Below are 27,311 nucleotides of genomic sequence, written 5' to 3'. Positions count from 1 at the left end.
CAGGAATGGTGGGCTGAGATGACCTGCCCCCACTTCATACCCCTGCCATTAGGGAGGGTGACTGTCCCCAAGGAAGAGTCCCACATAGTGTGACCACCTGGCCTGGTGTTCCAGGCTTAGCTCTGGCTGTCGTCTGGGGCCCCAGCACAATTATGTCACCCATGGCCTGGCCTGGACCTAACCCACAGAGCAAGGAAAAGGGGACAGACAGAAAGGACACTTGTTTGATGAAGCCACCCCTCAGAACTAGGCCTTCCCACTTGCTCCAGGCAAGTGCCCGCTTGGACCGCAGGTGTCGGCGTTTTGTGGGGCCCGTGTAATAGAAAGGGGCCTCGGAGGGGAGACTGTAAACTTTGTAGCCTCCCATGGGTCATTTTTCTGCCCGCAGCCTGGGGCCTAGCCCCTTATTATCATACCTGCACTGCCCTGTGTAATTACCGGGAAGCCAGGAGCCCGCACTTTAAAGAACCTTGCAGGTGGAGGCCCGTTTGGGGCACACTGACCCCAACAGGCAGGGCCCCAGGCACGCAGCAGGCTGGCTGGGTGCCCGCAGCAGGGCCAGGTCCTAGGCAGGGCCTTCCTCCTTTTGTGTTTAAATAAACTACTATGGATATTTACAAATAGACACAAAAATCCCTGTGTGCCCCCAATACCCACCTTCAACAATTCTGCCTTTTTCTCAAGGACTTTTTTTTCCTCTGTTGGAGTATATTTAAAGTCAATTCCAGACTTCATGTCATTTTATCCCAAAATACTCTTTTTTAGTGAAATAAAAGGCAAACCTGACTTTATACCCTATTCAGAAGGATGACAGAAGTGTGTGGGCCGCTCCCACAGGGCTGAGCTCTCCTGCAGGAAGTCCGCCCGGGGTACCAGCCAGTGGGCCAGCAGCTGCCGGTCCCCAGGGTGTTGGGAGGGGCTTGCTGGCCAGGCTGAGGCCGAGCAACCCAGAAGCCCCACCAAGCGTGCAGGCACTCGGCAGGGGTGGGGACAAGCGGGCCAAAGTCTCATCCAAGTCTCAGGGTGGGGGTTCCCTGCAGGAGCTGCTTTCCAAACACGGGGTGTTTCTGACCCTGTGCTGTTTTCCAGCTCACAGCGTCAGGTTTCCATGAAAACCGCACACACGTGTGTCTAGTAAGGGCCTCACAGCCGGCACACTGGGCACCTGGGCTCCAAGGCCTCCTCCCCGGCGCCCGCAGGCCCTGTTCTCAGGGTCGGCCACGCGGTGCACCTGGCTGACTTCTCTCTGAGGCCCTTTCCATACACAGCGGATGCCCCCGCAGCCTCTGAGGGACATGGGCTCAGCTGTACGGATCCCACTGCGTGGAGCATGCCCAGGAGTGGTCAGGCGGTGACGCCCCACCAGCCGCCCCAGCCCCCCTCTGTGCCAGGCACCCTGGCCTCCCCTGGGCAACTGGGGTGGCCGCCATGAGCTGCCCCATGAGCGCCCGCCGTTGTGTACCAGCACCTGTGCCACAAGGTGATGACGGCTGTCGCCTAGACACTGCTAGTTTAGGGGGACAGGCACCCCAGCACTAAAGCACTCTGAGAGCAGCTTCTACACAGGCAGTGAGGCGGGCACTGCTGCCCCCAGGTGGCCCTGAGGCCCCGCCCTGTCAGCAGCCCCCGGGGGAGCCCGTCCCCTGCAGGCTCTTCACACGGCAACCGCGCGGCCTGAGGCAGTCATGGCACCAAAGCACCGCTCCTCACGCAGGCACCCCAGAGGTGGGCACCGGCTTCCCCTTGGGCTGGCTGTGTGCTCCCGGGGTCTGGAGGCCACCAGTTGGCTTCCTGTCGTCACGGCTGCAAGCTTTGGGCGGAGAAGGTGCCGGAAGCTCAGAGCCCCAGACATTCAGAAGCAAAGGACGTGCAGGGGACACAGGGATGGGGTGGGGCAGGGCCCTCGCAGGCCCCGGCCTTCCCGGCTCCCCACTGCCCTCCGGCTGCATCCGCTCCCCTACCTTTCCTGCCACGCTTCCTGGGTGGTGCCCCTGGCTCTGCCCTGCTCCCAACACAGAACGCTCGCACTCTAGCTGTCTGGCCCCCAATACACTTGGTCAGGGGGCTGCCAACACGCCCAAGTCCCAGTGCATAAGCCCCGTGGTCTGCGTCTCCTGTTGGGGCACCAGAGCTCCAGGCCCTGAGGCCCTTCCAGGCAACCTGGGGAAGTGGAGGAAGGGCGGGAGGCCTGGAGCCAGTGCCCACCAGGACTGGGCGGGAGGGGCACGGCCCCGAGCTCACGGGGCTGGAGACTGGTGGCCAGGCCCAGGAACTGAGTGCGGGAGAGGTGGGCAGAGTGCTGGACATGCTCACAGAAACGGCAGTAGGAGGTAGGAAATGGGGTTTGGGACCCAGGAAGGTCAGACAGGAGGGTTCAGGGAGTCATTCAGTTTGGTGGCCGCCCACTAGGGTGCAGACAGGGCTGCCACGGAAAGGAGGGGACGGGAGGGTGGGGGCCCAGCAGAGGTGGGTGTGTGCAGCAGGAGCCAGGGGAGGTCTGTGCTGGCGTGAGGACACCTGACCCGCAGGCCTGGCCTGGCCAGCAGAGCAGCCGCGCTGGGGACGCCCCGAGGGGGCCGGGGACTGTGAGAAAGATGGCCGTGGTTTCCCAAAGCAAAAGGGTGTGAACGGAGCCCAAAGCTTTTTCCCCAACCCAGAGCCCCAGAAACGTCGGCGGGACTGGTATTGGGCTCATGTTCGGTCAGGCACTGAATTTCCTTCAGTCCTCTGAGGTTTGGGCAGCACGAGACTGCAGACAACTGCCTCCTGCCAGGGGCAGGGTGTGCCCTGCAGATGGCTCTCTGGGCTCCTTGGAAATGGCAGTGACAGGGACCGTGGGGGTAGTCAGAGCAGGGTGAGGGCCTCCAGAAAAACACCTCCAACAAAACTCCGCATTAAACAATTAAGCAAAATCAGAATCACATTAATTCTCTAAAGTAATATAAGCATTCTTCTGTGAGATTAATTAAAACTAAAAAGCCGGGAGTAACTTGGCCTGAAATGTTTGAATATTCCCATACAAAAGGACCTCGGCCGTAGTCCATGTCTTCACTGTGTCAATCAAATGAGGCTATTGTAAGACTGGCTTTAGCCTGCTGAGAGGCCCAGCTTATTTCTTTTAACTTTACCCAGATGCTGCTTTTCCTCCTACAGCCCTAAATCAAATGATTTGCAAACTAGGCAAGTAATAATGGCAAGTGAGCCCGGTCATCAACAACAAAGTAAAAACAGGAAAGATTCCATCTTAAAGATAAGATTGCATTTTAAAACCCAAGAAGTCAAAAAGTAAGTTTCTTAACATAACAGACAATAACTCAGCCCATTTTGGGAACAGGACAAGCAGTCTTGACTGATATGCTCCCAGACCAAGAAGCTGCTATTCTGGGAAAGAATCAAAGCAGTACATTTCTTGTGTTAGGTTAACTTTACAAAAATAACCCAGAAGACTGGGAGGAAACGTAGTGTCTCTTCAAAGATAAGCATTTGGGGACCATTTAATGGGTCTGTATCCCCAGCCCTTTGTCTCTCAACCGCCTCTAAAACCCCTAGACAGTGCACAGCCAAGGACTCTCTTGTCCCCTCCTGGTGTGAGCCGGGAGCTCTGTCCTCTCACTTCATCTCTAAATAAAAGCCTCGCACTTGCTCTCCTACTTTGAGTGTTTGCAAAGTTCATTCTTTGACTCGGTGAACAAGAACCCCGGCATCAGGAGCAGCAACGGTGGGTCCGCAGCAGAAAGCTGATGTTCCCACCATCTGGCACCACACTGGCTCAGAGGCACTTTGCACAAGACGGTGCCTTGGGAGCCCCACTGCGATCCCAGTGGGGTTCCGGGCCCGGGAACCTGCCCAGGAACCTGGCCTCATGACATTCGCTGAGAAGGCATCTTTTTGTTTGGGGCCATTTTTAGAGATGGACCCTTGGGGTGTGGAGAGCTGACACTACAAGATGTGAGGCTATTTTACATCTGACATTTGTAAGAATCCTAAACCCCTGGTGTGTCACAGCAATACTATAAAGCAAAAGTCAAGATACTATAGCAAAAGTCAAGATACACTTTTACCAAAGTTTTCAATTTGAAAAGACATGTTTTTCATGACAATATTGAAACGTCTGGACAGTGGAAGGGTGATCAGGGGCCAAAGCAGATCCTGTTCAAAACCAGGGCTGCCCCTGCTCTCCTGGGAAGCCCGATTCCCCTCCTACTGGGTGGGGGTGGTGTGACCTTGGTGCTGTTCAAAGGTGGGAGGATGGGGCTCACTCCTGCCCCCAGGCTTGGCACACTAGTGCTTGGGCACAGGCAGCAGAGGAGGGAGGCCCCCTCTGCCCCAGCAGTCAACCCTGTCACCCCAAATGGCGAACCTGCCATCCTGCTGGGCGCAGCCTCCCCCTGCAAGGCCCCCCACCAGGCCAGCGGCTCCCAGAGACTGTCCAGGGCTCTAGTCCAGGGCCTGCTCCTGGAGGGCAGGGCAGGTTCCTGGGCAGATGTGGGGATCATGAGCTTCCCTAAGTTGTTCTAAGGTGTGAAGTGTACACTGTAGGACAAGTGAAAAATTATGACTGGCTCTTTTTCCCAAAAAGAAAATAGAATACCCTGGGGTCATCGGTCATGGCCTTTGAACCTGCCAGCACTGGGACGTGAAGGGATCTTGTTAGAACCCAGACTGGGTTTGTCTCCGGCAACCTTTGCTGGAGGCCAGGGAGGCCCAAAGGGGGCTGGGGGTTGGGGTGACCGCTGAGCGCCCATCCAGCTAGTCCCAGGCCCCCCGTCCCTGCCTCTGAGCCCCCCGTCCTCCCGGCCCACCCGCAGGCCCATCCCCTACCAGCGGGCGGCCCTGCGCCCCCAGCCGCGCCTCCTTCCTGCGCCCGGGGGCGGGCCGGCCGACAGACACGCGGCCCCTCCCGGGCCCCCCGCCCCCGCCGCGCCTCCGCAGGAGCAGGTGCAGCCCCGCCCCGCCCCCGGCCTCCCGGCGCCCGCGGCCCGGCGGAAGGACGCGAGCTCGCGAGCTGGGAAGCGACTGGGCGCCCTGACACCCCGCGCCCCTCGGTCCTCCCGGCATGGAGCCCGCGGGGCGCGCGCGGGACCGGGTCCCCAGGTGGGCGCGGGCGGAGGGCGGGGGTCGGGGCGTCCCCGGGCCGGGCCCACCAGGTCGCGCTCGGCGGGCCCCCGGCGGCCGGACGCGCGGAGCTTTCCCGTAACGTGCGCGCCCCCCGCGACCGCAGGACCGACCCCTACGGCTTCGAGAGGCCCGCGGACTTCGACTACGCAGCCTACGAGGAGTTTTCTTCCGCCTACCTGGTCGTCCTCACGAGGAGGGCCGCGAGGTGGTCCGGGCTCCTGCGCGGGGGCGGCGGCGTCCGCAGGAGCGAGACGCGTGAGCCGGGGGCGCGCGGGGCGCGGGGTCCCGGGAGCGCGCGGCGCGGGGGGCAGGGCTCGCCTTCCCTCTGCGACTGGTGTGGACGCGCGCGGACCCGGCCTTCTGCCAAACCAGGAGCCCGGGCTGGGGGTCAGCTTGCTCCCCAAAAGGCGATTGGTCGTCCCGGGCGCTGCGCGTGTCCACTCCTGCCATCGCAAGAGTGACGGAGACCGTGCTGGTCCCCGGCCTCTTCTGCCCCCACGTTCCTGTCCCCACCTGCCCCCCACCTTGCCTACCACCCTCTCCTGCCCCCTCTTCTACCTCACCCATCCGCTCTATCCTGCACCGTCTCTCCTGCCTCCCCTGCTCAAGCGCACCTGCTGCCCAAGCCACCTGTCTCTCCTTGAGGGTCCTCCCACCCCGTGGTACAGGTCTTCACGCGAACGCCACCTCCTCCGAGAGGCCTTCCGGTATCCCTCCCTCAGCACTGCACACTCACACACTCCCTCCGTCCCCTGCTTGTTAGGGTCATTGTCTGTCTAATGAATGAATGCAGCCTCTGCCTGCAGTATTGCTGGAGGTGAAGGCAGACGTGGTCACCTGCGTGCAGGGTGCTGGGGAGGGAGGCACTCAGGTAGCCGGCTTCCCGAAATAGGAAGCTAAAGGCCATTAAGGCAGAAGAGCAGGGCTCAGATGCAAGGGACCGACTGCGTGATCTGAGACGGTGCAGGAGAGCTGCTCCTGCATGGGAGTGGGTCCTACACAGCTGAGGGGCCCCTCGGCTGGGCCCTTTCTTGCCTAACAGTACCCCGTGTGTGCCCAGCACAGGGCACCCAGATGCTTATGCCGGCCTCGCCTGTGTTAGCACCTTGCCGTCCGCGCACACGGTGTTATTTTTCTTTGTTGACTTACTTTTGAAAGTTAACTGGTCTTTTGGCTTTAATAAGTTTCATACAAGTGTGTAAAAGTAAAATTTATGCACATAGTAAAACATCTTAGCCTAAGAGATGTAAAGTGACATGAGTCTCCTGCCCTGGTGGCACTCCGGGAGAGAGGGCCAAGGGGTGACCCCAGGTGTCTGCCCGGAGTCTGCTCCCAGGGAGGCTGTGTGCTCACAGCGGGCACACGGGCCTGCAGGGGCAGTGGGTCTGCAGTCTGCCTTTAGTGCACGAAGAGGCCTCCGGCCCAGGTGGCTGACTCTGGGCAGCCGGTCCAGGCGTCAGAGGGTCACTGGAGACATAGGTCGGCACACACAGACCTTGTCCCTATGGAACACACGTGTCTGTGTTTGTTTTCCCATTTTTGATTTTGTCATTTGATTCTAGTCTTTGCATAGGGTGGGCCCACTAATTTAAGTTCTTTTCTTTCCTTCTGAAACTACAGCCCATGCCTCGTTTTTCCCATGTCGGGGTTTTTCCGTAGTGTAGCAGGAATGAGCAGGGGGATGCAGAACCCAAACCTCCAGGTGTTCAAGCTTCCACTACCTTGTGCACCTGGTTCAAAGATTCTGTCTTGTTTCTGTGTTTGCTTTTTTTTGAGCCCCATCTCTATCAACCTTTTCTAATTTAACTTGGTTTTTTTGTAAGAAATAACAGTTTTTCTTTTTTGGTTTAGTATTTTTGATCTATGTAACGTCATTAAACTGTGGTGATGGTAACAGTGTGATTGGCCTGCCAGGTTTGGGAGGAAATAGGTTTTTTTCTGGTGAGTGTTCAGCTTGGAGGATGCGATTCAGTGTCTGTGAACTGGAGAGCATGGTGTCCTTCCGGGAAGTGGGACGCGGGCCATCTGGCAGGAGCTGTGCAGGCTCAGAACAGCTCTGACCCCGGGGTGCTGCTGAGCTCAGTGTTGCCCCCGGTGCAGGTCAGGGAGCCGTTAGCACCTGCAGTGCCCCAGGAAAGTGCTTGTCCAACACCGACAGGAGTAGGCCAGTCACTCTGCCACGGGAGTCCGGTGTTTCCCTGCTGGGCACCCTAGGCTGACTGTAGTCGGGCATGTGGCGTCCCAGGGAGCACACGACAGGGTAAGGGATGCTGGGCCCACCGTGTGACGTTAGTAGCCAAGGGGTTCAGTCTCGGAGCCCACCCTTGAGTGCCCGCAGGCTCGCCTTCAAGTCTCACTTTCTGTTCTTTAGCCCTATCTTGCTTGCTTGTTCTCACCATGTTGCCGGATGTTTTTGGAGGACCTTCCTCTGCACTTAACGTCGCCAGTAACACAGTTACGCACAGATCTTGGCATTCGGCATGTCTTCAGGTGACAGCTGTAACCTACCCTGTTTGGTAACGCTATTCGTGGGGACAGTGAATATTTTTTTTCTTTGTCCACAGCAAACATCCACCAGGAGCCCCGAGACAGCTGCTTCTAGAAAGATTATCACCAGACCCGTCCTGCCTTGGCCCCCTTCCTGGTTCCTGTTCATTTCCTGTCTTGGTTTGCAGGGACTTTGCAAGGGAACAAGTCTCCCAGCCTGCTGCTTCCGCTCCATCCCTTTTTAGTGGCTCAGAATGTCAGTGTCTAAATTAGAATTAAATTGTAAAACCATATTTTCAAAGACAAATACAAAAAAATGGGATCTGCTTGATTTTGTGAGGCCAGACAGTTGGAAATTCATTCTCTGGAGTCTAGCTTCTTTTTGAAGTTTTTCCCCAGTGTTTTTCCTTTATACGCTACTCATCAGTGTCAGTCATCATCTTGGGGCAGTCCTGCCCTTGGGAAGGTGTCAGCCTCTGAGGGCCGGCAAACTATTTCCACGATCTTCTGAAGAAACACTGTGAATTCCTGGAGAAAGCCGGCAGGAGCAGAGGTCTTTCTCTGGAGCCGCTGCGGGTGTCACTGCAGCCACTGCGGCCCAGGTGCACTGAGCCCGTGTGTCAGATGCTGGGCTGCAAGCTCTACCTCCAGGTCACAAGGGAGGGAGCGGAGGCCCCTGGGGGCCTGGAGCCCGGACGTCATAGCAGAGCCAAGTGTCCGAGCAGATTGAGGGGTTTAAGCAATTTCACCTACCCACTTTTCCCTTTGTATTTGAAATTTACAGTGAAATTCACCCTCATCTGTATAGATAAACACCTGGAGTCATGGAGCCCCTTCTACAGCTGGCCCGAGAAAAGTGGCCCCACCCCCGGCTGCCCTGTGTACCCCCTGCCCCGACCCGGGCGACTGCAGACCTCGTTCCCGGAGGTCAGCCACTGGGGGCCGGCGTGGGAGGGGCATGTACAGCCCAGCTTCTGGCGCCTGGCGTCCTGCACGTAACACGATGTGCCTGGCATGCATTATCTTGAGAGTGTCAGCGTTTCACTCTGTATTCTGAGGATTCTTTCTCTGGATGGTGCACTGAAGATTTTTATCTGTTTGTCAGTTGAAGGGCATTTGGGTTGTATAAAGCCAACATCGTAAAACACTCACAGGTTTTTGCATGAACTCAGCTATCATTTCTCTTGGGGAGATACCCCGGACTGGGGTTGCTGGGTCACATGCTGACTGTGAGCTTGACTTGTGAGAAACTGCAAACTGTCTTCCAAAGTGGCTGCACGACTTTGCATTTTCAAGAGCAGCGAATGAGAGTTCTCGCTGCTCCACATTTTTGCCAGCATGTCACAATGTTGGAATTTCTTATTTTGGCCATTCCTGTTGGAAAGACTGTTCTGTGTGCACTGAATTTCCTTTGCAACTTTATCAGAAAGCAGTTAACTCTATTTATGTTGGTCTATTTCTGGATTTTTTGCTGTCTTCCACTGATAGGTGCACATGCTTTCCCCAGAGCCCCGCGGTCTCGACGACTGAGCCTGTGGCAGGCCTTACGTGGGGCACTGTGATCCTTCCAGTTTCATCTCAGATTGTTTGGGTTTTTCAGTTCCTTTGCCTTTCGACATACATTTTAGAATCAGCTTGTCGTTATCAACTAAATATTTTTCTTCAGTCATTAATAGGAACTGCATTGAATTTATTGATCAATTTGGGAAGAATTGACATCTTAACAACATTGGGTGTTCCAGTGCGTGAACGCAGTGTATGTGACGCATCTCTCCACTGATCTGGGTCTTTGATTCTTTTGCAGCTTCAGCCTTCAGATTCTGAAGATACTTTGCTAGATTTATACCTAAATATTTCTCCTTTTATTTTTGGTGCTCTTATAATTGACACTATTTCCAGTTTTAAAATTTTGTTTGTCGTTAGTTACGTAGAAGTGCCACTGATCTTTGCACACATCTCCAAGTTAGAGCAGTCCCCATCCACATGGGGGCTGACCCTTGCCCTGGCTGGTCAGCACAGAATGATTAACCATTCCTCCTGGGCTTTCCTGGGTGCACTGCCCTCTGAGGGGTCATGAGACCTGCAGCCAAAGCAGCAGGAGTCTTGCTGAGTTCAAGAGGAGGTGAGGCTCAATCATTAGTGTCTTCCGTAGACTTAGACACAAAACAGAGCTTTTGCTTCTCACCTTCCCGTCACAGTGTGAACAGACCAAGCGCACGGAGATGCTCTTGCTGAGACGCGATCCCCCCACATGCTTCTGAACCATCGAAGAGGGCTTCTTAAGTTCTGCTCTGTTTTCAGTGGGCGGTGGCTGAGCGTGTCCTTCCCTCCTCCTGGTCACCCCTTGTCCTGGTGTGGCCGGGCGGCTACTGAGTGCATTTACTGCCCCCATCTGCTCTCGCAGGAAGCGCAGGGGCAAGAAGCCGCGCCAGGCACCCCGCGGAGGTGGTGCGAGTCACGGACCAGCCTTGGGTGGGAGATAAGGCCTCTTCGTGGCGCTTTCCTTGGCTGTGACCGAGAATATTACGCCTGTGGTTTTTTTCTGTTAAATGCAGCTGGTGCCCTGAATTTTTCTTTTTAATAGTAGTGTGTGGAATTTCACTAGTTGCATGAGCTTATATTTTTCCCTAAAGTGTGGTTTCTTTTTAAAAATTGGCATTTGTAATATAGTGTCAAAGGAAAACAAAGTTTTGATACTTTATTTAATGTCAGCCTCACGCGCCTTCCCCACCTGCCTGGGAAGCTACCGGGCAGCGGCTCGCTGCGGCGGCTCTTAGCTTCTGGCTTCCTTTCCTTTGTGTCTCTGGCCTTAGAGAATCACTGGCTGCCTTTTTATACATTTACTGTCAATAAAAATACCCTTCCCGAATGAAGTCGTTCTCAGTTTACAGGGATTGGCTACAAGGCAGGACAGCGACCTCTGCCCCTAACGCTGCCTGCTCCCAGCCCCGAATCTGCGTCCGCTCTCAGCTCGGCCTCCCCTGCCTCCGCTCCATCCGCTGCACGGCCGTGGAGGGCTCTCCAGAAAAGCCATCTGTCCCGTCCCTGGTCCCCCGTGGGCTCCAGGACACCTGGGGCCTGGCTGGCCCTCCAGTCCACCCTGAGCTGGCAGGTCCCAGGACCAGCTGAGGGCATCTTCCTGCACCAATGCCCCGGGCAGCTCCGGGATATGGTGCCCACGCAGTCACCCTGGGTCACGGACCGTTGCTGGTCTGAGTTGCCCCGACTAGGAGCTGGAGGTGGGCCAGCAGCTCATCCACAGTCGTGTTTGCAGCCCCTGGCAATCTGGGGGCGGGTGGCCAGAGGGTAACCCTGGAAGCGAGTCGAAGCATCTGTGCAGCCCCTTGCCCAGCCCGGGACGGTGTGCACAGTTCTGGGCACATGCAGGTGCCAGCTTTGGTGATGGAGGGATGAGGTGTGTCTGTTCCATTTGATTTGGGGAGGGAAGTGGGGCCAAAAGTGTGGAAGTTGGCCAGTGGCTCAGCGCCCTGCACGGCTTCTGACCTCAGGAAATGCTCCTTCTCTGGGTTTCAGTGAAGCGCTACATCCGGAAGGGCGTTCCGCTTGCGCACCGGGCCCGCGTCTGGATGGGGGTGAGCGGAGCCCAGGCGCAGATGGACCAGAATCCCGGCTATTACCACCGACTCCTCCAGGGTCAGTGGGATGAGGGGCTGGAGGAGGCCATCCGGACAGGTGACGTGCTGCTGTCCTCAGGCGGGAGGGGGGACGGGCAGAGCCCGGGAAGGCATCGTTTGCACCCAGCGCTTAAGGGCGAGATGTTGACATGGAAATGCGTGTTGTTAAAGGTGCACCAAGTGGTTTTAGTTAGTAATTTTATTTTTCTTAAAGGAAAATCAAAAGTAGCATGCATGAGGGGAGTGTTTCTAACTGAGTCAGCAGATGCTTGGGGGCCTAGCTAGCTAGTGAGGAAAATGGTATGAAACACCAAATTCCTCCCATGTAAAAGCCCTCAAGCAAAGCGGGGAGGCCGCCGAGCACCCTAATACACAGGAGAGCAGCAAAGGGGTGTGTGCCTGGAAGGAGGGCCAGGACGCGCAGGAGCCGCACACGGCACGTAAAGCCGCCCCAGTTCTCTCCCTTCGTGTCGGACTGATTGCGGAGTCTGATGCTCTGGCCCCTACTTTTTCCTCCATTTTCAGGCTCACCAGCTCTTAAAAGTTCAAAGTGCTCAAAAAAAAAAGTTTAACCTAAACTGAACAGATTTTTAGGAAATACATCTGCCTTTCTGAGTTTGACAGTTTTGGAGAAATACAAACACAAAATACTTTAAAAAAATCTGATTACCGAGAAGTGCTGAGAGGTTGGCCTGACTTGTGACAGTAAGTGGCTTGTCCCCCGTGTAGAGTCTCCTTACCCAGGGCCAGCAGGGAGCTGGGGTTGGCCACGTTCCCCAGCCGCATCCCGACGGCACAGCGAGCCGCACCCACGGGACCCAGGACAGGAGGGGCTCTCCAGGGGCACTGCCGGCTGGCCCTCGCTGGGCCAGGAGAGCTCCCCCAAGGCGGGCAGAGGCCGGGTCTGCGGGTGGCCAAGCACAGTGCAGAAAATCAAATGCTGCCATTTACTTGAAAAGGATTTGAATGTGTTTGGTGACAGCCTTTTGGATAACTGTCTTTTAATTGTAAAATAGCATAAAACTTATCATTTCCTCTTCCTAATTGAAACTCTGCCCCATTGAGCACTGACTCCCCGTGCCCTCCCCCACCCGAGTCCGACCACTCCACGGGCCTCGTGTACCTGGAATCACAGCGTCTTCGTGACTAGCTTGCTTCATGTCGCGTGTTGTCCTCAAGGCTTACCCATGTTGTAGCCTGTGTTCAGCCTTTTTAAGGCTGAATAATATTCCACTGCACAACAACACCCCGTCTTGCTTGTCCCCTCATCCAGTGATGGACACCTGGGGGCTCCCCCTCTCGGCCACTGTGAATAATGCTGTTGTGAACATGGGTGTGCAAATACCTCGTCAAGACCCTGATTTTAATTCTTTCAGATATGTGCCCAGAAATGGAATTGCTGGGTCACATGTAATTGTTTTTTTGAGGAGTCTGGATAAACCATATCACAGGGACAGTGGAGTGGACGCCCCGGGCCATGTAGGCACAGACACTGTCCCTGTCCACACACACCTCCACAGGGGAAGCTGGGAAGGAAGGGCATTTCCCACAGAAAATTTTTAGAATGTGGAAAAACTTCTTACAATAAAAAGTTTTACATAGGAATGAGCAGCTGGTCACTCAAGTCTGAGTTAGAAAACACTCATTTCCTCCAGACAGATTGTATTTTCTTGGGGAAAAAATATATTTTCTTAAAAACATATGATGAAAAATGTGCTTGGAGGCCCTGGACTTACTGTTCTGCTCAGATCTAGTTTTTTATAAGCAAAGGTAAGGCCTGGGGCCGGAGGCCGGGAGCAGAGGCCGCTTGCTCGGCAGCCGCAACGGTCGGCGCCGAGGGCTCGGTTTGTGGAGGCGCCGCGCCTGCCTTGCCGCACCACCGAGGAAGCGCACGGGCGTGAGTGTCCCAGCCGGTCGGGGTGACGTGTGGAGCAGGGCCGGCGCATCAGCTGCTTCGGGTCTGCAGAGGCAGAACAAAGGTGTCATCGTTCACGTGGCCCTGTAGGCACCAGTCCTTCCACCCACCTGGGGCTGATGCTAAACAGCTTTGAAAAGGTGGCGCCAGGCCAGTGGAGGCTCCTTGGGCTGGGCTCGTCCGGCGCTGGTGCACACGGCCGGCCAGGGCAGCAGGGGACGGCGCTGAGGAAGCGGGTCCAGTGGCAGAAGGACTGGTGGGAGCCTCCTGCACACACAGGCTGGCAACGCTGTTTGTTTAGCGCTCAGTTTCCAGCTGGTCTGTTTGCCTCTGAAGGAGACTTGATGTGTCCTCCTCCGTCCCCAGAACTGGGCTGGTCTCCCCGAGCGCTGTGTGCATGTCTGCCCATCACTGGGCCCGTGGTTCAGTGCCCTCTGTTGCCACAGGGAAGCGTGAGGCCCCAGGAGCCAGCTGGCTGTGCACAGGGGAAACAAGGACGTGCCAGGCCTCAGCTCGGGAAGCCCCTCGGGGAAGGCCTGCCAGAGTTCACCGGCCAGGGATCCTGAGCCCACAGCCCAGGGCCCAGGTGGAGAGGCCGCAGGCGTCATGGCCCGTGCGGGGCGTCCAGGACCAAAACCAGGCCTCCCACTCGAGGCAGAGCCCAGCACTTCACCAGTGGGATTTAGGGCACTTGGGGATGAAGGAGGATTTTCAAACATCTCAGACCATCTTCTGTTTCCAGCTTTTGAATAATTCCGTGGTGTGAATTTTCCTGCAGATATGAACAGGACCTTCCCAGACAATGTGCAGTTCCAGAAGGGTGCAGACCCCTGCTTACAGAAGGCCCTGTACAACGTGCTTCTGGCCTATGGCCACCACAACCTGGCTGTGGGGTACTGCCAGGTGAGCCCCGGGGAAGCAGCCTGCTCCTGCGGCGGGAGTGTGCTGGCCAGCTCACCCCCACAGCCAGCGCACCTCACATAGGCCCTGACTTCAGGACCAGTGAAACTTCCCCTTAGTGATTTCTTTTGGTGTCTGGCCATAGGGAGGTGTGAGGATGGAGGGCCAGGAAGTGGGTGGGCAGGAGCTGCCCTGAGCAGAGTAGGAGGGCCCCGGCCTCAGTGTCTGGGAGCGTGTTGTGTGGTGGGGCATCCCCTCCGGTTTCTTCTGGAAGTCAGGCCTTCCCCACCTTGATGGTAGCCGGGAGCTGTGTTGCCCACTGGGCCTGTCATCTTATCAAAGCTGCCTGTGCGGCAGGGGCAGCGGGAAAGGCCTGCACCAGGACACACGTTGTGTGGTGTGTGGGGCTCTGGCAGGCGGCAGGTGGAGTACAGGCCAGAAACCACTGGTCACCATCTGTGAGCAGGAGGCCACGGCAGCCACAGTGTAGCGGCCCTCCTGTGATCGGGGCTGCAGGCTGCTCAGGTGCCAGGCCGAGGCCTACCGAAGGCTTCCCCAGGGAACAGGGTGGATTCGGTGGAGACAAGCAGGTGATGTCCGCCAGCCGCGGGCGAGGGCTCCGATGTCTTGCTCCAAAAGCCCCTGGGCCCGTCTCTGAGGTTGGGCGAATGTTTGCACAGAGTGGCTGCCTTGGCCGCCCGTGCTCCCCTTGGACCTTATCTGATCCAGATGTGAAGGGGAGCGTGGGCTGCAAGTGAGGCGGGTCCTCCGAGGCGTGGTGCTGGCTCACCCACCTGGCCACGTGGGGTTGGGGAGGCAGGATGGCCGAGAAGCCATCTATAGATTGTTCACTTACTCTCCTCGTGGGTTTTAAAAAGAGCTTTTTAAAAATTAAGTATCGCATATGACTTTAAATGCTGCAGGATGCTGAAGCTTTGCTGGCTTTGGGGCGGGACGCACGCACAGGCAGTGTGGTCCTGGGGTTGCCGCGGCAAACGCCCACAGCCGACAGGCGTGCCGCTGGTCTGCCTGGGTCTGCCTCGGTCTGGAGCGGAGACAAGGGGTTGGCAGGGAGGGTCTGTCCCGGCTTGTCCCACTGGCAGTCTCTGGCAAGCGGGCACTCTTTGGCTTGTACACACGTTGCCCATCTCCTCATCATTTTCACATGGCCTCACCGTGTGTGTGTCTCCGTGTCCATAGTTACCCTGTTTGCTGACAAAAGCTACAGTTTTCCCTTATTACTTGAGAAATACATGTTTGTTTTAGAATATACAGAGAGATCCTAAAGTAGAAAATAGAAGTCGTTTGAACCCCCATCACCGTAGGTGATGCTAATGGCTGCTGTGAGGCCCCAGCAACCCGGCTGCTTCTCTTGGCCGAGGGGCACACATTCGGTGTACTTTGGCAATATCTGCCCTTTGGCAAGTGTGTGCCGTGAATTCCCAAATCGTCTCCATCACAGAACTCAGCATCCCCTTGTGCTGGACCATGTTGCTTACAGTTTTTATTAAATAGGGTCATTGGTACAGTCCCACGCTGTTGGTACATATCACACCAGCTTTGTCAGAAGCCCGCTGTAGGATGTATTCATCACACAGTCACTGTTAGTGTGGGAAGGCGGTTCTCAGAAAAGCTTGACCATTTTTTTTCCTTTTCATGTAGGCTTGACTAGACCCATTGCTAGATCCTTAGGGTCTGCAAAGTTCTGCTGAGAGGTCATTCTAGAATTATGCAGGTTTCGGCAGGGAGCGGGGGAAGGAGTCAGTTGTTAGCGTCTTACAGTAATTTAAAATGTGATGTGAATTTCTGTTTCTCATTTTTCTAATTTCAGGGAATGAACTTTATAGCAGGGTATCTAATTCTCATAACAAAGAATGAGGAAGAATCCTTTTGGCTGCTTGACGCACTTGTGGGACGGATCCTGCCTGGTACGTGGGGGGCCCCCGCTGTGCGCCGTTAGCTGGCCTGGTCTCGGGTGCTGTCGGGTGCCTGAGCTGAGAAGGTTTAATTAAAACACAGTTGAATTGCTTGGGAGTTGAGGTTAAAGATCTTGTTGCATCTGAGGTGAGAAGAGCATGTGGAAGACACCTTCTCCCAGAACAACCTGCTTCCCGCCTGGTGGGGTTTCCTCTGCTCCGCGTCCTGGAGCTCGGATTTGTCTAGAATGTGTGTGGCCCTCTGTGCCGTGCATCTGAGCCTGTGGGGCCTCTGCTGCAGTTCCTGTTGATCACGAAATCTGCGAGAGGTGTTCTTGGTTCCATGTGACCGAGGTCATGAGCAGCTGACAGGGTGCAGGAACCATCACTTACTAAGGTGACATCATTCTTCATACATTTCTCCCTATTAAGGGTTTAGTTAGCTACAAGCTAATTAACACTTTATTTATCAGTAAATACTGATTCTGTGCTGTAGATTACAGTCCCTTAGGCAGAGCGGTGGCCAGACCGTCTCGGGGGAGGGCTGGGGCAGACGCGACCTGCCCACCCCACCCCCGGTGCCGGTGGTGCCAGCCTGAAGGACTACACTGCTGTGTGCGTCCCGCTTAGAGCCACTTTTTCGTGTCCCACAAATTTTGGACTGTTGTATTTTTGTTTTCATTTGTCTCTACATATTGCCTGATTTCTGTTTTGGTTTGTTTATTGATCCACTAATTATTTAGAAGCATGTTGTTTAACCTCCATGAGTTTGTAAGTCTTTGTTTTCTTTGTGTAATTTACTTCTAGTTTCATACCATTGTGGTCTGAGAAGCTGCATGATACAATTTCAATTCTTTAAATTTATTGCGGCTCTTTCTGTGGCCTAGTATATGATCTCTTCTGGAAAACATTCCATGTACATTTGAGAACAGTGTGTATCCTGCTGCGTTTGGGTGGAATGTTCTGTAGATGTCAGTGAGGTCCATCTGATCTAAAGTGTTGTTCTGTGCCTCTGTTTCCTTATTTATTTTCTGTCTGGTTTATCTATTGATGTGAGTGGTATGTTAAAGTCTTCTAAAATGAATGTGTTGCCATCTATTTCCTCCTTTAATTCTGTTAGTATCTGTTTCACGTATGTAGGTGCTCCTATGTTGGGTGCATAGATATTTATAATTGTTATATCCTCTTGTTGGACTGAGCCCTTTATCATTATGTAATATCCTTGTCTCTAGTTACTTTCTTTGTTTTGAAATCTATTTTGTCTGATATAAGTACTGCTAATCCTGCTTTTTTCTCCCTGTTATTTGTATGAAATATCTTCCACCCCTTCACTTTTAGTCTGTGTATGTCTCTGGGTCTGAAATGAGTCTCTTGTAGGCAGCATATAGACGGGTCTTGTTTCCTTATCTATTCTGTCCCCCTGTGTCTTTTGATTGGTGCATTCAGCCCATTTAAGGTAATTATTGATAGGGATGTACTTACTGCCATTTTGTTTTCTGGTTGTTTTTATAGCTCCTCCTCTCTATACTCTCTCTTGTTATTTGATGGTTTTCTTTAGTATTGTGATTAGATTCCTCTTTTTAAAATTTTTGTGTATCTATTAATAGGCTTTAGGTTTGTGGTTACCATAAGGTTCAAGGATAGCTTCCTGTTCCTATGTAACAGTCTACATTAAGTTGATGGTCGTGCTATTTCACACACAATCTAAAAGTACATCATTTTTCTTCTTCCTCTTCCACACTTCATGTATTAGATGTCATAATCTGTGCTTTTTGTGTATCCCTTGACTGATTTTTGTGTACAATTGGTTTTACTACTTTTGGTTTAATTTCATACTTGCTCGGTAAATAACTGGTCTCCTCCCTTCACTGTGGGTCTATTTTCACTGGTGAAAGCTATTTAGCCTTAGGAACATTTCCATCTCTAGCAGTTCTTTTACCATATCCTGTAAGGCTGGCTTAGTGGTAGTGAATTCTGTCAACTTTGGTTTATCTGGAAATTGTTTAATACCTGCTTCAAATTCAAATGATAATCTTGTTGGGTAGAGGATTCCTGGTTGGAAGTCCTTCTGTTTCAGTACATTGACTATATCCTGCCACCCCCTTCTGGCCTGTAGAGTTTCTGCTGAGAAGTCTGCTGACAGCCTTATGGGATTTCCTTTATAAGTAATCATTTTTCTCTCTCTGGCTGCTTTTAATACTCCTTATCCTTGATCTTTGCCATTTTAATTATTATATGTCTTGGTGTTATCTTCCTGCGATTCATTTTCTTAGGGGCTCTCCGCACTTCCATGACCTATTTCCTTTCCCAAATAGGGAAAGTTTTCAACAGTTATTTCCTCAAAGAGACTTCTGTCCCTTTGTCTTTCTTCTCCCTTTATCATCCCTATCATGTGAATCTTGTTTCGTCTGGATCGCTCACACAGCCCTTAGCATCCTCTCATTCCTGGAAATCCTTTCTTTCCCCAGCCTGTGTTCCTGTTCTCTGACGTCCGTCTCACTGATTGTCCCCTTTCCTTGCAAGGACCCATCACTCCCTCCCTCCGGCGTATGTTTCATTTCGGTTACTGTGTCTTCAGCTCTCAGTGGCTCTTCAGCTCTTGAACCTCTCTGTTGAAGTCCTCCCTGAAATCTTCAGCGCCTTTCTGCAGATCAGTGGGCATATTTATGACTTTGAAGTCTTTGTAAGAACACTGGTGATCTCTGCCTCATTCAGCTCTGTCTGGTGTCTTGTCCTGTAGGCGTGTTTGGGACACATTCCTTTGCCTCCTCCTTTCCTGAGTTTCTTCCTTTATATCAGACGGATCTGCTGTGCTCCCTGGTCTAGAGTAATGGGTTTATGAAGAACGTGTCCTTTGGTGCCCAGAAGCTCAGGACTCTTTACTGCCCAGTGGCTGGTTCTCCCTTACGGTGGAGCCCGGTTCCTGCTGGGGGCAGCGGGTGGGTCTGCCGTTCTCTCTCTGCTGGCGGCGGTCTCAGTCGGCCTCAGCTGGCCCTTTGTGATCACAGCAGTGGCTTCGGGGATTGTCATGGGCGGGGCTGCCCTCTGCCTGTCCTGCGGTGATGGGGGAATGCCCTGTAGTGAGGGTGGGGCAGCTGTGCAGCTCTGCGGCAAGCAGGGCAAGGCAGGGGCATGCGCCAGAGGGTCGGGTGGGCGCCCCCGGGTGGCAGCATGGTGTGCAGCACCAGGCTCGGCCACCCGCGCAGAGGAAGGGGCTTCTGCAAGCATGCCCCTGGGTGGGCAGAGACAGGCCTGGGAGAGCTGGGAGAGCCTCCCTCTGTGTGCCAGGCAGCCAAGTCTGGCGCTGCTGGGCTGAGTGGGCCGGTGTGCCAGGGGAGGTGCTGGGACACGCCCTGGGGCTGAGCTGCCAACGGGGCTGGAATGTCTGGGGCTCCGAGTGCCCAGCCTGGCGGGCCGAGGGCGGGTGCCGGAGGGGCGTCGTCCACCTGCCCTTCCAGCTGAGGAGAGCGCTCCACCCGGCCCTGGCCCCTCTGGCACCCCTCCTGCTGCCGGCAGTTCTGTCAAGCCGCTGCCTCTGCTCTGGGTCTCGGTGGGACCAGGGGGGCGTGCCTGCCCTCCGCAAGCAGCCGGAGACCCAGCCTCCCAGAGGACTCCACTCTCCCTGGTGTCCCGCCCACGAGTCACCAGAACCCAGTGTCACGCGGGCCCCTGCTCCCAGAGCAGACCTCCAGGGCCAGGCGTGCAGCGCTCCCGGGCTCCTACCCCTTCCCCGCTCCATTCTTCTCCCATCCACGGGCTGGGAAGGGGACAGGACTTGGGTCCCACTCAGTCGTGGCTCTGCCACTTCACCCTTTTCTGTGTGATCTTTTCTTCTGCCCCAGGTGTAGGTGGTCTTTTCTGCAGTCCTCAGGCCATTTTCAGGGTCAGTTGTATTTGCTGTATTTCATGTGTCTTTGGAAAGGGGGTTTCTGCCGTGCCTTCCTACCCTGCCATCCTTTTCCCCTCCAAACTTACCTATGGGGTGTTATTTTTTATCTAAAGCATTTATCCCAGAAGTTCAGGGTTTGCTTAATCACATGGAATAATCAAGGGCAAAGCCAAGCCAAAAAGGTTGAAAGAAGAATACTGGGGGTTTATTATAATGCTGTAATCGTTAACATGGTGTGGATGGATAATCAGAATTGAGAGGCGAGAAGTCAGTTAGTCTGTTATTGGTAAATCTTTCAGAACTTGGCATGGAAGCTTGTGAGCTAATGGGGGAAAGATGGACTATTATAACGTCATCCTGTGACAGCTGGCTGTCTCTGTGGAAGAAAACAAAATTAGACCCTTATTTCAATTCCTGATGGATTCAAGACTTATGTGAAAAAGTGAAACTTTGAAAATCAGGACATGAGATTTGGAACAGTTTTGTGATTCTGGCGTCAGGGGAGAAGCTCTTGCACAAAGCTCAGAATATACAAAAGACATGATTAATGGTTACAGTAAAACTCAAAACTCATAAGCAAAGTAAAAGACAAGCTGCTATTTTGGAGAAGTTGTCTGTCATCCATACAATTAAAGTGTGAAGAACTCCTAAAAATCTAAGAGAAAGCTCAGTGGAAAATGAGGTGAAGCACACGCCCGGTAAGCAGTTCACAAAATAGGAAACCTGGATGGCCAACAGTCAGGGGACAGCCAAGCTCTCCTGCAAGCAAGGACGCTCAATTCAAACCCAAGCACACCTGACGTCGGACGTCTGGGCATCCCCAGCAGCGTGGCCGACTGAAGCCCCCACCTTAGGCCAGCAACGCCACGACTTCAGAGCACCGGACACGGCGTAAGAGTCACGTTGGAGCTGAGGACTGTTGCTGCATCTCCCCCCAGGAGGGCTGAGGCAGAGCCACGCTGGTGCCCGCCTGCCCGCCCACCCAGCCCTCCTCACCGTCTGGCCTGGAGCTCAGTGGCCACCTGACAGGCTTACTCAGAGGACTGTGCTGGCATCAAGGTCCCCTTACAGTCCCTAGTCAACAGCACTAGCCAGCGATGTCCATCCGTGCTGAATCTGGCCGTGCAGGTTCGAGGGCCCATGCTGGCTGACTGGCACCAAGTAGCCTCTTCTGGAGCCAGTGGAGGCTGTCCCCATCCTCCAACCAAGGCACCCACATCAGCCGATGTGCCCCTTGCCAGCCTGCAGAGAGACTGTGTAGGGACAAGCTTAGCAGCCCGTGCTTACTGCCCTGTCTGCTGCCAGAGAGGAGAGGGCACCGCCTGTGGGGCGTAGGGGGTCCAGCAAGGAGGTAGTGCCTGATGTCCTGGAAGGCTGGTCTGACCTGTCTTCCCTGTAATGCACAGGCGGGCACCACAGATTCCCTGACTCAAGCTGGGAGTGTGGCCAGGGCATGGGGACAGGGTGCGCTCCTGGAGGGTGCGGGGCCCACAGGCCTGTCTGTGTGCCAACCGCCACCACTCCCCACAGTAGGAGGACGGCATGGCGCTGGCCCGCTGGTCCGCCCAGGCACGCAGCCCCCGGGAGAGGCATCAAGGTGGGTCACAGTGCTGACAGGCCTTCTGTGGCCTCCCCGGACTGGCTCAGGCCTGCAGCTATTTTCAGGAGCTGCTCTAAGCTGCTCTGGGATGGAGAAGGAGGCCACGTTGTCCCTGTGGCTCGGTGCTGCCCCGGCGTCCGGCGGGCTGCCAGGCACGGAGTCGGGCCATTCTTCCGCGCTGACAGGAGCTGACTCCGCTCCCCTCGCCTCAGGCAGGCCGGGGTGCTGCTCATTTAGAGGCAAAAGCACAGTGCATGGCTCACAGTTTCAAGAGACAGATGCAAATGAGGATATGAGAGGGGAAAAAAATTAATTCCTGTGTTTTATGACCAAATCGACTTTATCTTCAAGTTACCAGTAAACACAGCTTATTGTATGCTTACCCTTTGAAAATCAGTAACATGACCATATTATGTCAATGATTGTATTTTAACCAAAATATTTAATTAGTAAGAGCATCTCATCCCTGTCAGGTGAATGACAAACTGCATGTGGCCGGAGGACAAGGTGACACAATGCATGCCACATCTTCCTGTTTTATTATACACATTACTTACTGAACTTAGAGCCAAAATGTTAAAATTCATCATGATGCACCACATTAACATGCAGAAGAGATATTTGCCAAGACAAATGTCCGTTCAGGAGACAAGCACGCTGTGGATACATCCTTCTGTGTGTCAGCGCACGGCCGCTGAGCTGTGGGGACGCGGCGGCGGGAGCACCAGGGCAGCCGGGAGGGCGCCTTGACGGGTGGCTCTGTGTGCCGACATTGGGCTCCCAGAATGTCTGGGCAGTGAAATGATGTTAGAAAAGCACATGGGGTTCCAAGGCTGTGTGTGGCCAGAGAGCCTTCGCAGCCGCCCGGCACCGCACGCTTCCCCACACCCGAGCTCGCGCGGGTTGGCAGCATCCAGAAGCCGGTGAAGCGGGCCTGGCCCATTCCGGTGAGGACGGCTCGCCAAGGGGCCACGCGTGAGGATGTGACAGCTGTGGGGGCCGCAGAGCAAAGGGCTTCAGCGCAATGCAGCAGGCCCTGTCTGGATGCGGCGCTGGGTCACATGGCAGGAATAGCAGGGGGCAGGCCCACTGACCTCAGTGACGACTGGTTCTCTAGGGACAGTGGCACGGGGGCGACTTCACCTGCCCAGTACCGCACTACCTCCAGAACAAGAGGGCAGCAGGTGAACGCACCCAGTAAAGAAGGGAGCGCCCGTCTGTACCCGGGGGTGATGGCGCCCTGCTGGAGACGTCCCTGACACCCCGATCCACCCATTGAGGGCACACACTTTACCCACCTGTGCGGAACTAGACATCTGTGACTTGGACCAAATTTTTTAAGTCATGTTTTATGACATTAATTTCTGTGCCTGAGCCACCTGTCCTGGGGAGATGGGCATGTGGACCCCCACTGCCTCCTTACTCTGAGTGGGGGGGCAAGCAGCACTGTGGGGCCCACGGGTTCACTTGTGCCTGGACCCCAAGGCCTCTCTTGCACCCAGGAGGCGCTTGTCAGCTGCCCCTGCAGCCCCCCTTCCCCGGGGCTTGAGGGGGTCAGAGCCCCGGCTACCGAAGACCATCCCCCTTGGTTTGGATGACAGGAAACACAGCCACTGCCTGCAGACTTTTAGATTGTAATGGACACAAATTTATGTTTATTGTGGTGAAATATAGGTGACAGTCGCCATCTTAACTGCTTTGAAGCTAGAGCTTGAGGTGTGAAGCACATGCACATGGTGTGCCGCTGTCCCCACCCTCTCGGGTCCCGCATCTCCCGAAACTGAAGCCCTCTCCCCACTGAACACCAACTCCCGTGCCCCCGTGGCACCAGCACCCACCGCCCACCTTCTGTCTGAGTCTGACGACTCCAGGGCCCTCCTGTCAGTGGGGCCACAGTACTGTCCCTGGGGGGTCTGGCTTTGCCTCTGGGTCCATCCATGTGGACCTGGCTGTTGAGGGCTGAGTCACATCCCACTGTGGACGGGCCGTGCTGCGCTTACAGCGCCCAGCAGACAGCTGGCTGTGCCCCTGGCCGTGGCGGGCCCTGCGGCTGTGGCCTGCAGATGTCCTTGCTCTCCGCCGGGTGCTCGCTGTCCAGAGCCCACGGGAATGGCTCTCTCTGACCTGCCCTCTTCCCAAGGAGGCCCTGCGTGGGGAGCCCCACTCTCCCCGCCCGGCTGGGTGAGGACAGGGAGCGCATTCTGGTTCTCCCCCTCCCGAGGCAGATTACTACAGCCCCACAATGCTGGGCCTCAAGACGGACCAGGAGGTCCTGGGGGAGCTGGTGAGGACCAAGCTGCCGGCGGTGGCGACGCTCATGGATGGGCACGGTGTCCCGTGGGCCCTGGTCGTGTCACGCTGGTTCGTCTGCCTGTTCGTGGACGCACTGCCGGTGGAGGTAAGCGGGGCTGCACCTTGCCGGGCCGGGGCCCCACGGGCTGCCGTGCAGTGATGTGCCGTCTCTCTGTTTTGTGCAGACAGTGCTCCGGGTCTGGGACTGTCTGTTCAATGAGGGCTCGAAGATTATCTTCCGGGTGGCCCTGACCCTCGTGAGGCAGCACCAGGCTTTTATTCTGGGGGCCACCAGTGCTGCAGACGTGTGTGAAAAGTTCAAGGAGATCACCAAAGGGACCTTTGTGACCGAGTGTCACACCTTCATGCAGGTAAGTGCCGGGTGTGCTCGGCCACTCCATTTGCCTGTGGGGTGGGTTCGTGGCTTCACGCAGCCGGCACGGCATCTGTCCATTTCCTCAGCTGGATCTCACCCTGCACCCCCGCCCAGCAGCCCTTCCAGGCCCACCTCCTCTGGGAGCCTGGGGGGCCAGCAGACCACGCCTGCTGCCCCTCCTCCCATGGCAGGCGGGGTCCAGGGCCCCTGGGATCCCACAGGCCAGGTGAGGAACCCAGGCCCACCAAGCCTGCTCCATCCCCTCCTGCACTGCCCCCCAGCCTGCCGCCCCCGGCATCTGCCGTCTGAGGGCTTTCCCGAGGACCCCGTCACCAGTGGGCCCCCATCCCTTCCGCCCCAGTCGGCTCGTGCTTTGCTGCCTGTCCACCCACCGGGCAGCCCCCAGAATGGGCCTCCGTGCCGGGTCCTGGGCCTGGCGCAGGCTGTGTGGATGACTCAGGCCTGCTGAGTGAGTGACATGGCAGCTGCACCTGGTGGGCCTCCTGAGGCAGCCTCGGAGGCTGGGCCAGGCTCGGGCTGGAAAGGCAGGTCTTGGACCAGTGGGAAGAGGTCAGCAGGCCAAAAGCAAAGCCCAGAGCTGGAAGGCCCCTGGCGGTGAAGAGCCAGCGCCAAGCGGTCTTCATCTGGCCTGCCCGGCCCATCTTGCTGCTCACCTTTCCACCTGGAACGATTACACACTCAACTCAAAGCAGGGGGCAGAGGGCCGCCATGGCTGCGCCCGCGTGGCACACTGTTTAACACCCACAGAGGCCAGAGGATCCTCCCGCCTCCACGGAGGGCCCCCTGATGGCTGGGACTCTCAGAGCCGGGGGTGCCGACCAGGGAACGTGAGACCGAGCTTCCTCCTAACGCCATGGAAGTTAAACGCATGGATGTGAGGCAACACCAGAGGGAAGGCCTGGGGCTCTGGCGGTGAGAGAGGCCCACTTCCAGCCACAGGGAGGGGGCGCATGACCTCCCGACTGCGCCACAGGGCCTAGCTCACCAGGGTCTCACGCGTCCTCCATGCGGCGGGTGGGTGGGTACGGGTGCCAGCATCTCAGGTTGGCAGCGGTAGCCTCAGCACAGGGTGGCGCTGGCGGAGGGTACATGCCAGACCTGTGCCTGACGCGTCTGGGGCTGGCTGGAGAGGGACCCCTCACCATGGCGGCACTGTCCCCAGGACGGCTGCCCTGTGGCTGGAGGTGGGCAGGCTGCCGGCGGCCCCATGGTGAGAACATGGGGAAGCGCACGCCTCTGCAATGGCGCGTGGAGGTGCCCGCGGGAGCCGGACGTTGGGTCTGGACAGAACCCGAGCTGGCCCTGGATTGTCCGACTGGGCAGGTGTCACGGACCCATTGAGACTCGGTCTCCTCACCTGTAACGCGGAGATGAGGTCGTGTGTCCTGGGGTCGAGACTTGCTTCAAGGGGAAAATGCCTGTATCACAAAATCCACTCGTGACACGCACCGTCAGAAGGCTTTCGTGCCTCCACAAGACTGCAGCTGGAACTGTTACCTAGTTCTGAAAGTTCTCATCACCCCATCAGGGAGCCCTGAGCCCCCTTCATGCCCCCCAGCCCCTGGCAACCACGAGTCCCTCTGTCTCTGTTAATTTGCCTCTTCTGGACACTTCCCATAAACAGAGGCGGACACGTGCGGTTCCGGTCGGCTTCCCTTCCCAGGCGTGCTTTTGAGGTGGTGTCGTCCTACTGTCGGGTGTGCAGCAGGGCACTCTGCCCTCAGTAGGTGCTGGCAGGTAGAAAGGGCCAGAGGCCACCAGGCAGCTGTCCTTCCGTGAGCAGCAGGCTTTGTGGTACCACGGTGGAGCGCTCTGGGCCAAGCTGGGCAGGCTCCAGGGAAGCACAGGAGCCCAGGATGCTGGGTGGGTTTCACCCCCACCCCCACTGAAACAAACACTGTAATCATTACACAGATGTGGCCCTGGCACAGCGAGTCGTCTCCCATGATCAGGGCGGTCGCGTGTGTCTCTGCATCGAACTCAGATCAGCACCATCAGTCATGCGCTTGATCTCTGCAGTCCCGTACGGGCACCCAGTGCTTGCTGGCGAAGAGAGGCAGGTGCACAGGTTGCCAGGCAACACAGACAGGCAGGCGGTAGGACGGGACGCCTGGAACCACTCAAAGACCCTGGGTGCCGTGCATCATGATCCTGCATCAGTCTCTGAAATGAGTTTATCAAACCTCCTTAATGCTAGCCTTATGCCTGGCCTGATTACTGACTCTCTCAGCAGCAATCACACAAATGATTATTAGATTATGCATGGACAGCATGAGCACACGCCCGCAGTCTGAATGGAGTCCAAGTCTCTCCCTGCTTCCAATTCTCATGTCTTTGTCCACCCTTGACTGGCCCCGACTGGCGTAGGGCCGCTGTGGGACCTGACTGAAGGGCTGGGACGAAACAGCACACAGGCAGAGGCAAGAGCAGACCCCTGGGGCCACCCTAGACGCTTGGCTTCTCAGCAGCAAAGGGGTCGGCGAGGCCCCCGTGCAGTGCCCCCAGCATCCGCACAGCTCGTGTCTGATGGGGTGGGTGGATAGGGACTGCAGCCCTGCTGGGCGTGCAGCCGGAGGCCTCTGGCCTGCCAGTCTAGCCTTTAACAGGACGTGTGAACTGAAGACCTACTGGGATTTTTTTAAACTAATTGTTTTTGTTCTAGAAAATATTCTCACAGCCTGGAAGCTTGTCCATGGCCACCATCGCCAGGCTTCGAGAGAGCTGCAGGGCCAGGCTGCTGGCGCAGGGCTGACGGGGCGCCCCTGCCCCGCTGTCCAGAGGCAACCACTTTTTACTGCTTTCCTTTTGTGCCATGAACATCTCTGTTAATTTTTTAAGACAGTTTAGAATTATGTCGCTCTTTAACTCTGAGCTGTAGTCATAAATTCATAAAAATACATTTTTACCTGAGATACAGACGTGTAAAATGTGGTAGACGTGTGTCTGTACCTAATAAATATGGTAACATCCCGTCTGGTTTCAGCTTGTCGGCCAGCTGAAAATCAGCACCACAAGCCAAACTGTCTTTAGTATCAATGCTGACAAAGTATCGTTGTTCTGTCTGTATTTGAGTCTGTGCCTGTAGCAAATGATTTCTTTTTAAGTGGTTTTCTCAATGTGTTCACATGAATGAACCAGAAGCAAGTGTGTACCACCTGGGGA

The 27,311-nt window shown here is 55.6% G+C and overlaps 1 protein-coding gene across 4 annotated transcripts; it reads left to right on the top strand.

Moving 5' to 3' along the window:
* Positions 1 to 4,938: 4,938 nt before the first annotated feature.
* GRTP1 (growth hormone regulated TBC protein 1) lies at positions 4,939 to 27,119 on the top strand. 4 transcript variants are annotated; one of them, XM_036904797.2, is made up of 8 exons: positions 4,939 to 5,094; positions 5,222 to 5,373; positions 11,140 to 11,298; positions 13,934 to 14,058; positions 15,887 to 15,983; positions 23,686 to 23,858; positions 23,938 to 24,123; positions 26,812 to 27,119. In XM_036904797.2, exons 1-8 carry the CDS (start codon positions 5,057 to 5,059, stop codon positions 26,899 to 26,901), a joined length of 1,020 nt encoding a protein of 339 aa, XP_036760692.2. In that variant the 5' UTR covers positions 4,939 to 5,056; the 3' UTR covers positions 26,902 to 27,119. The 4 variants fall into 4 exon arrangements, with proteins under 4 accessions (XP_036760692.2, XP_036760695.2, XP_057350630.1 ...); XM_057494647.1 differs by lacking the exon at positions 5,222 to 5,373 and having other exon boundaries at positions 4,958 to 5,094; XM_036904799.2 differs by lacking the exon at positions 4,939 to 5,094 and having other exon boundaries at positions 5,257 to 5,373; positions 11,115 to 11,298.
* The last annotated feature ends 192 nt before the right edge of the window (positions 27,120 to 27,311 follow it).

Source organism: Manis pentadactyla, chromosome 17, assembly GCF_030020395.1.
Source record: "Manis pentadactyla isolate mManPen7 chromosome 17, mManPen7.hap1, whole genome shotgun sequence".
Lineage (NCBI taxonomy): Eukaryota > Metazoa > Chordata > Mammalia > Pholidota > Manidae > Manis > Manis pentadactyla.
Note: the sequence above shows the minus strand (reverse complement) of the source record. Positions and strands in the feature narration are given on the sequence as shown.

Bases quoted from the DNA above. Each gene is read 5' to 3' on its own strand.
- GRTP1 (XM_036904797.2), top strand. From the start codon at position 5,057: ATGGAGCCCGCGGGGCGCGCGCGGGACCGGGTCCCCAG. The intron at 5,374-11,139 runs GTGAGCCGGGGG...TCTGGGTTTCAG, and splicing joins CGTCCGCAGGAGCGAGACGC to TGAAGCGCTACATCCGGAAG. The intron at 24,124-26,811 runs GTAAGTGCCGGG...TTTTTGTTCTAG, and splicing joins AGTGTCACACCTTCATGCAG to AAAATATTCTCACAGCCTGG.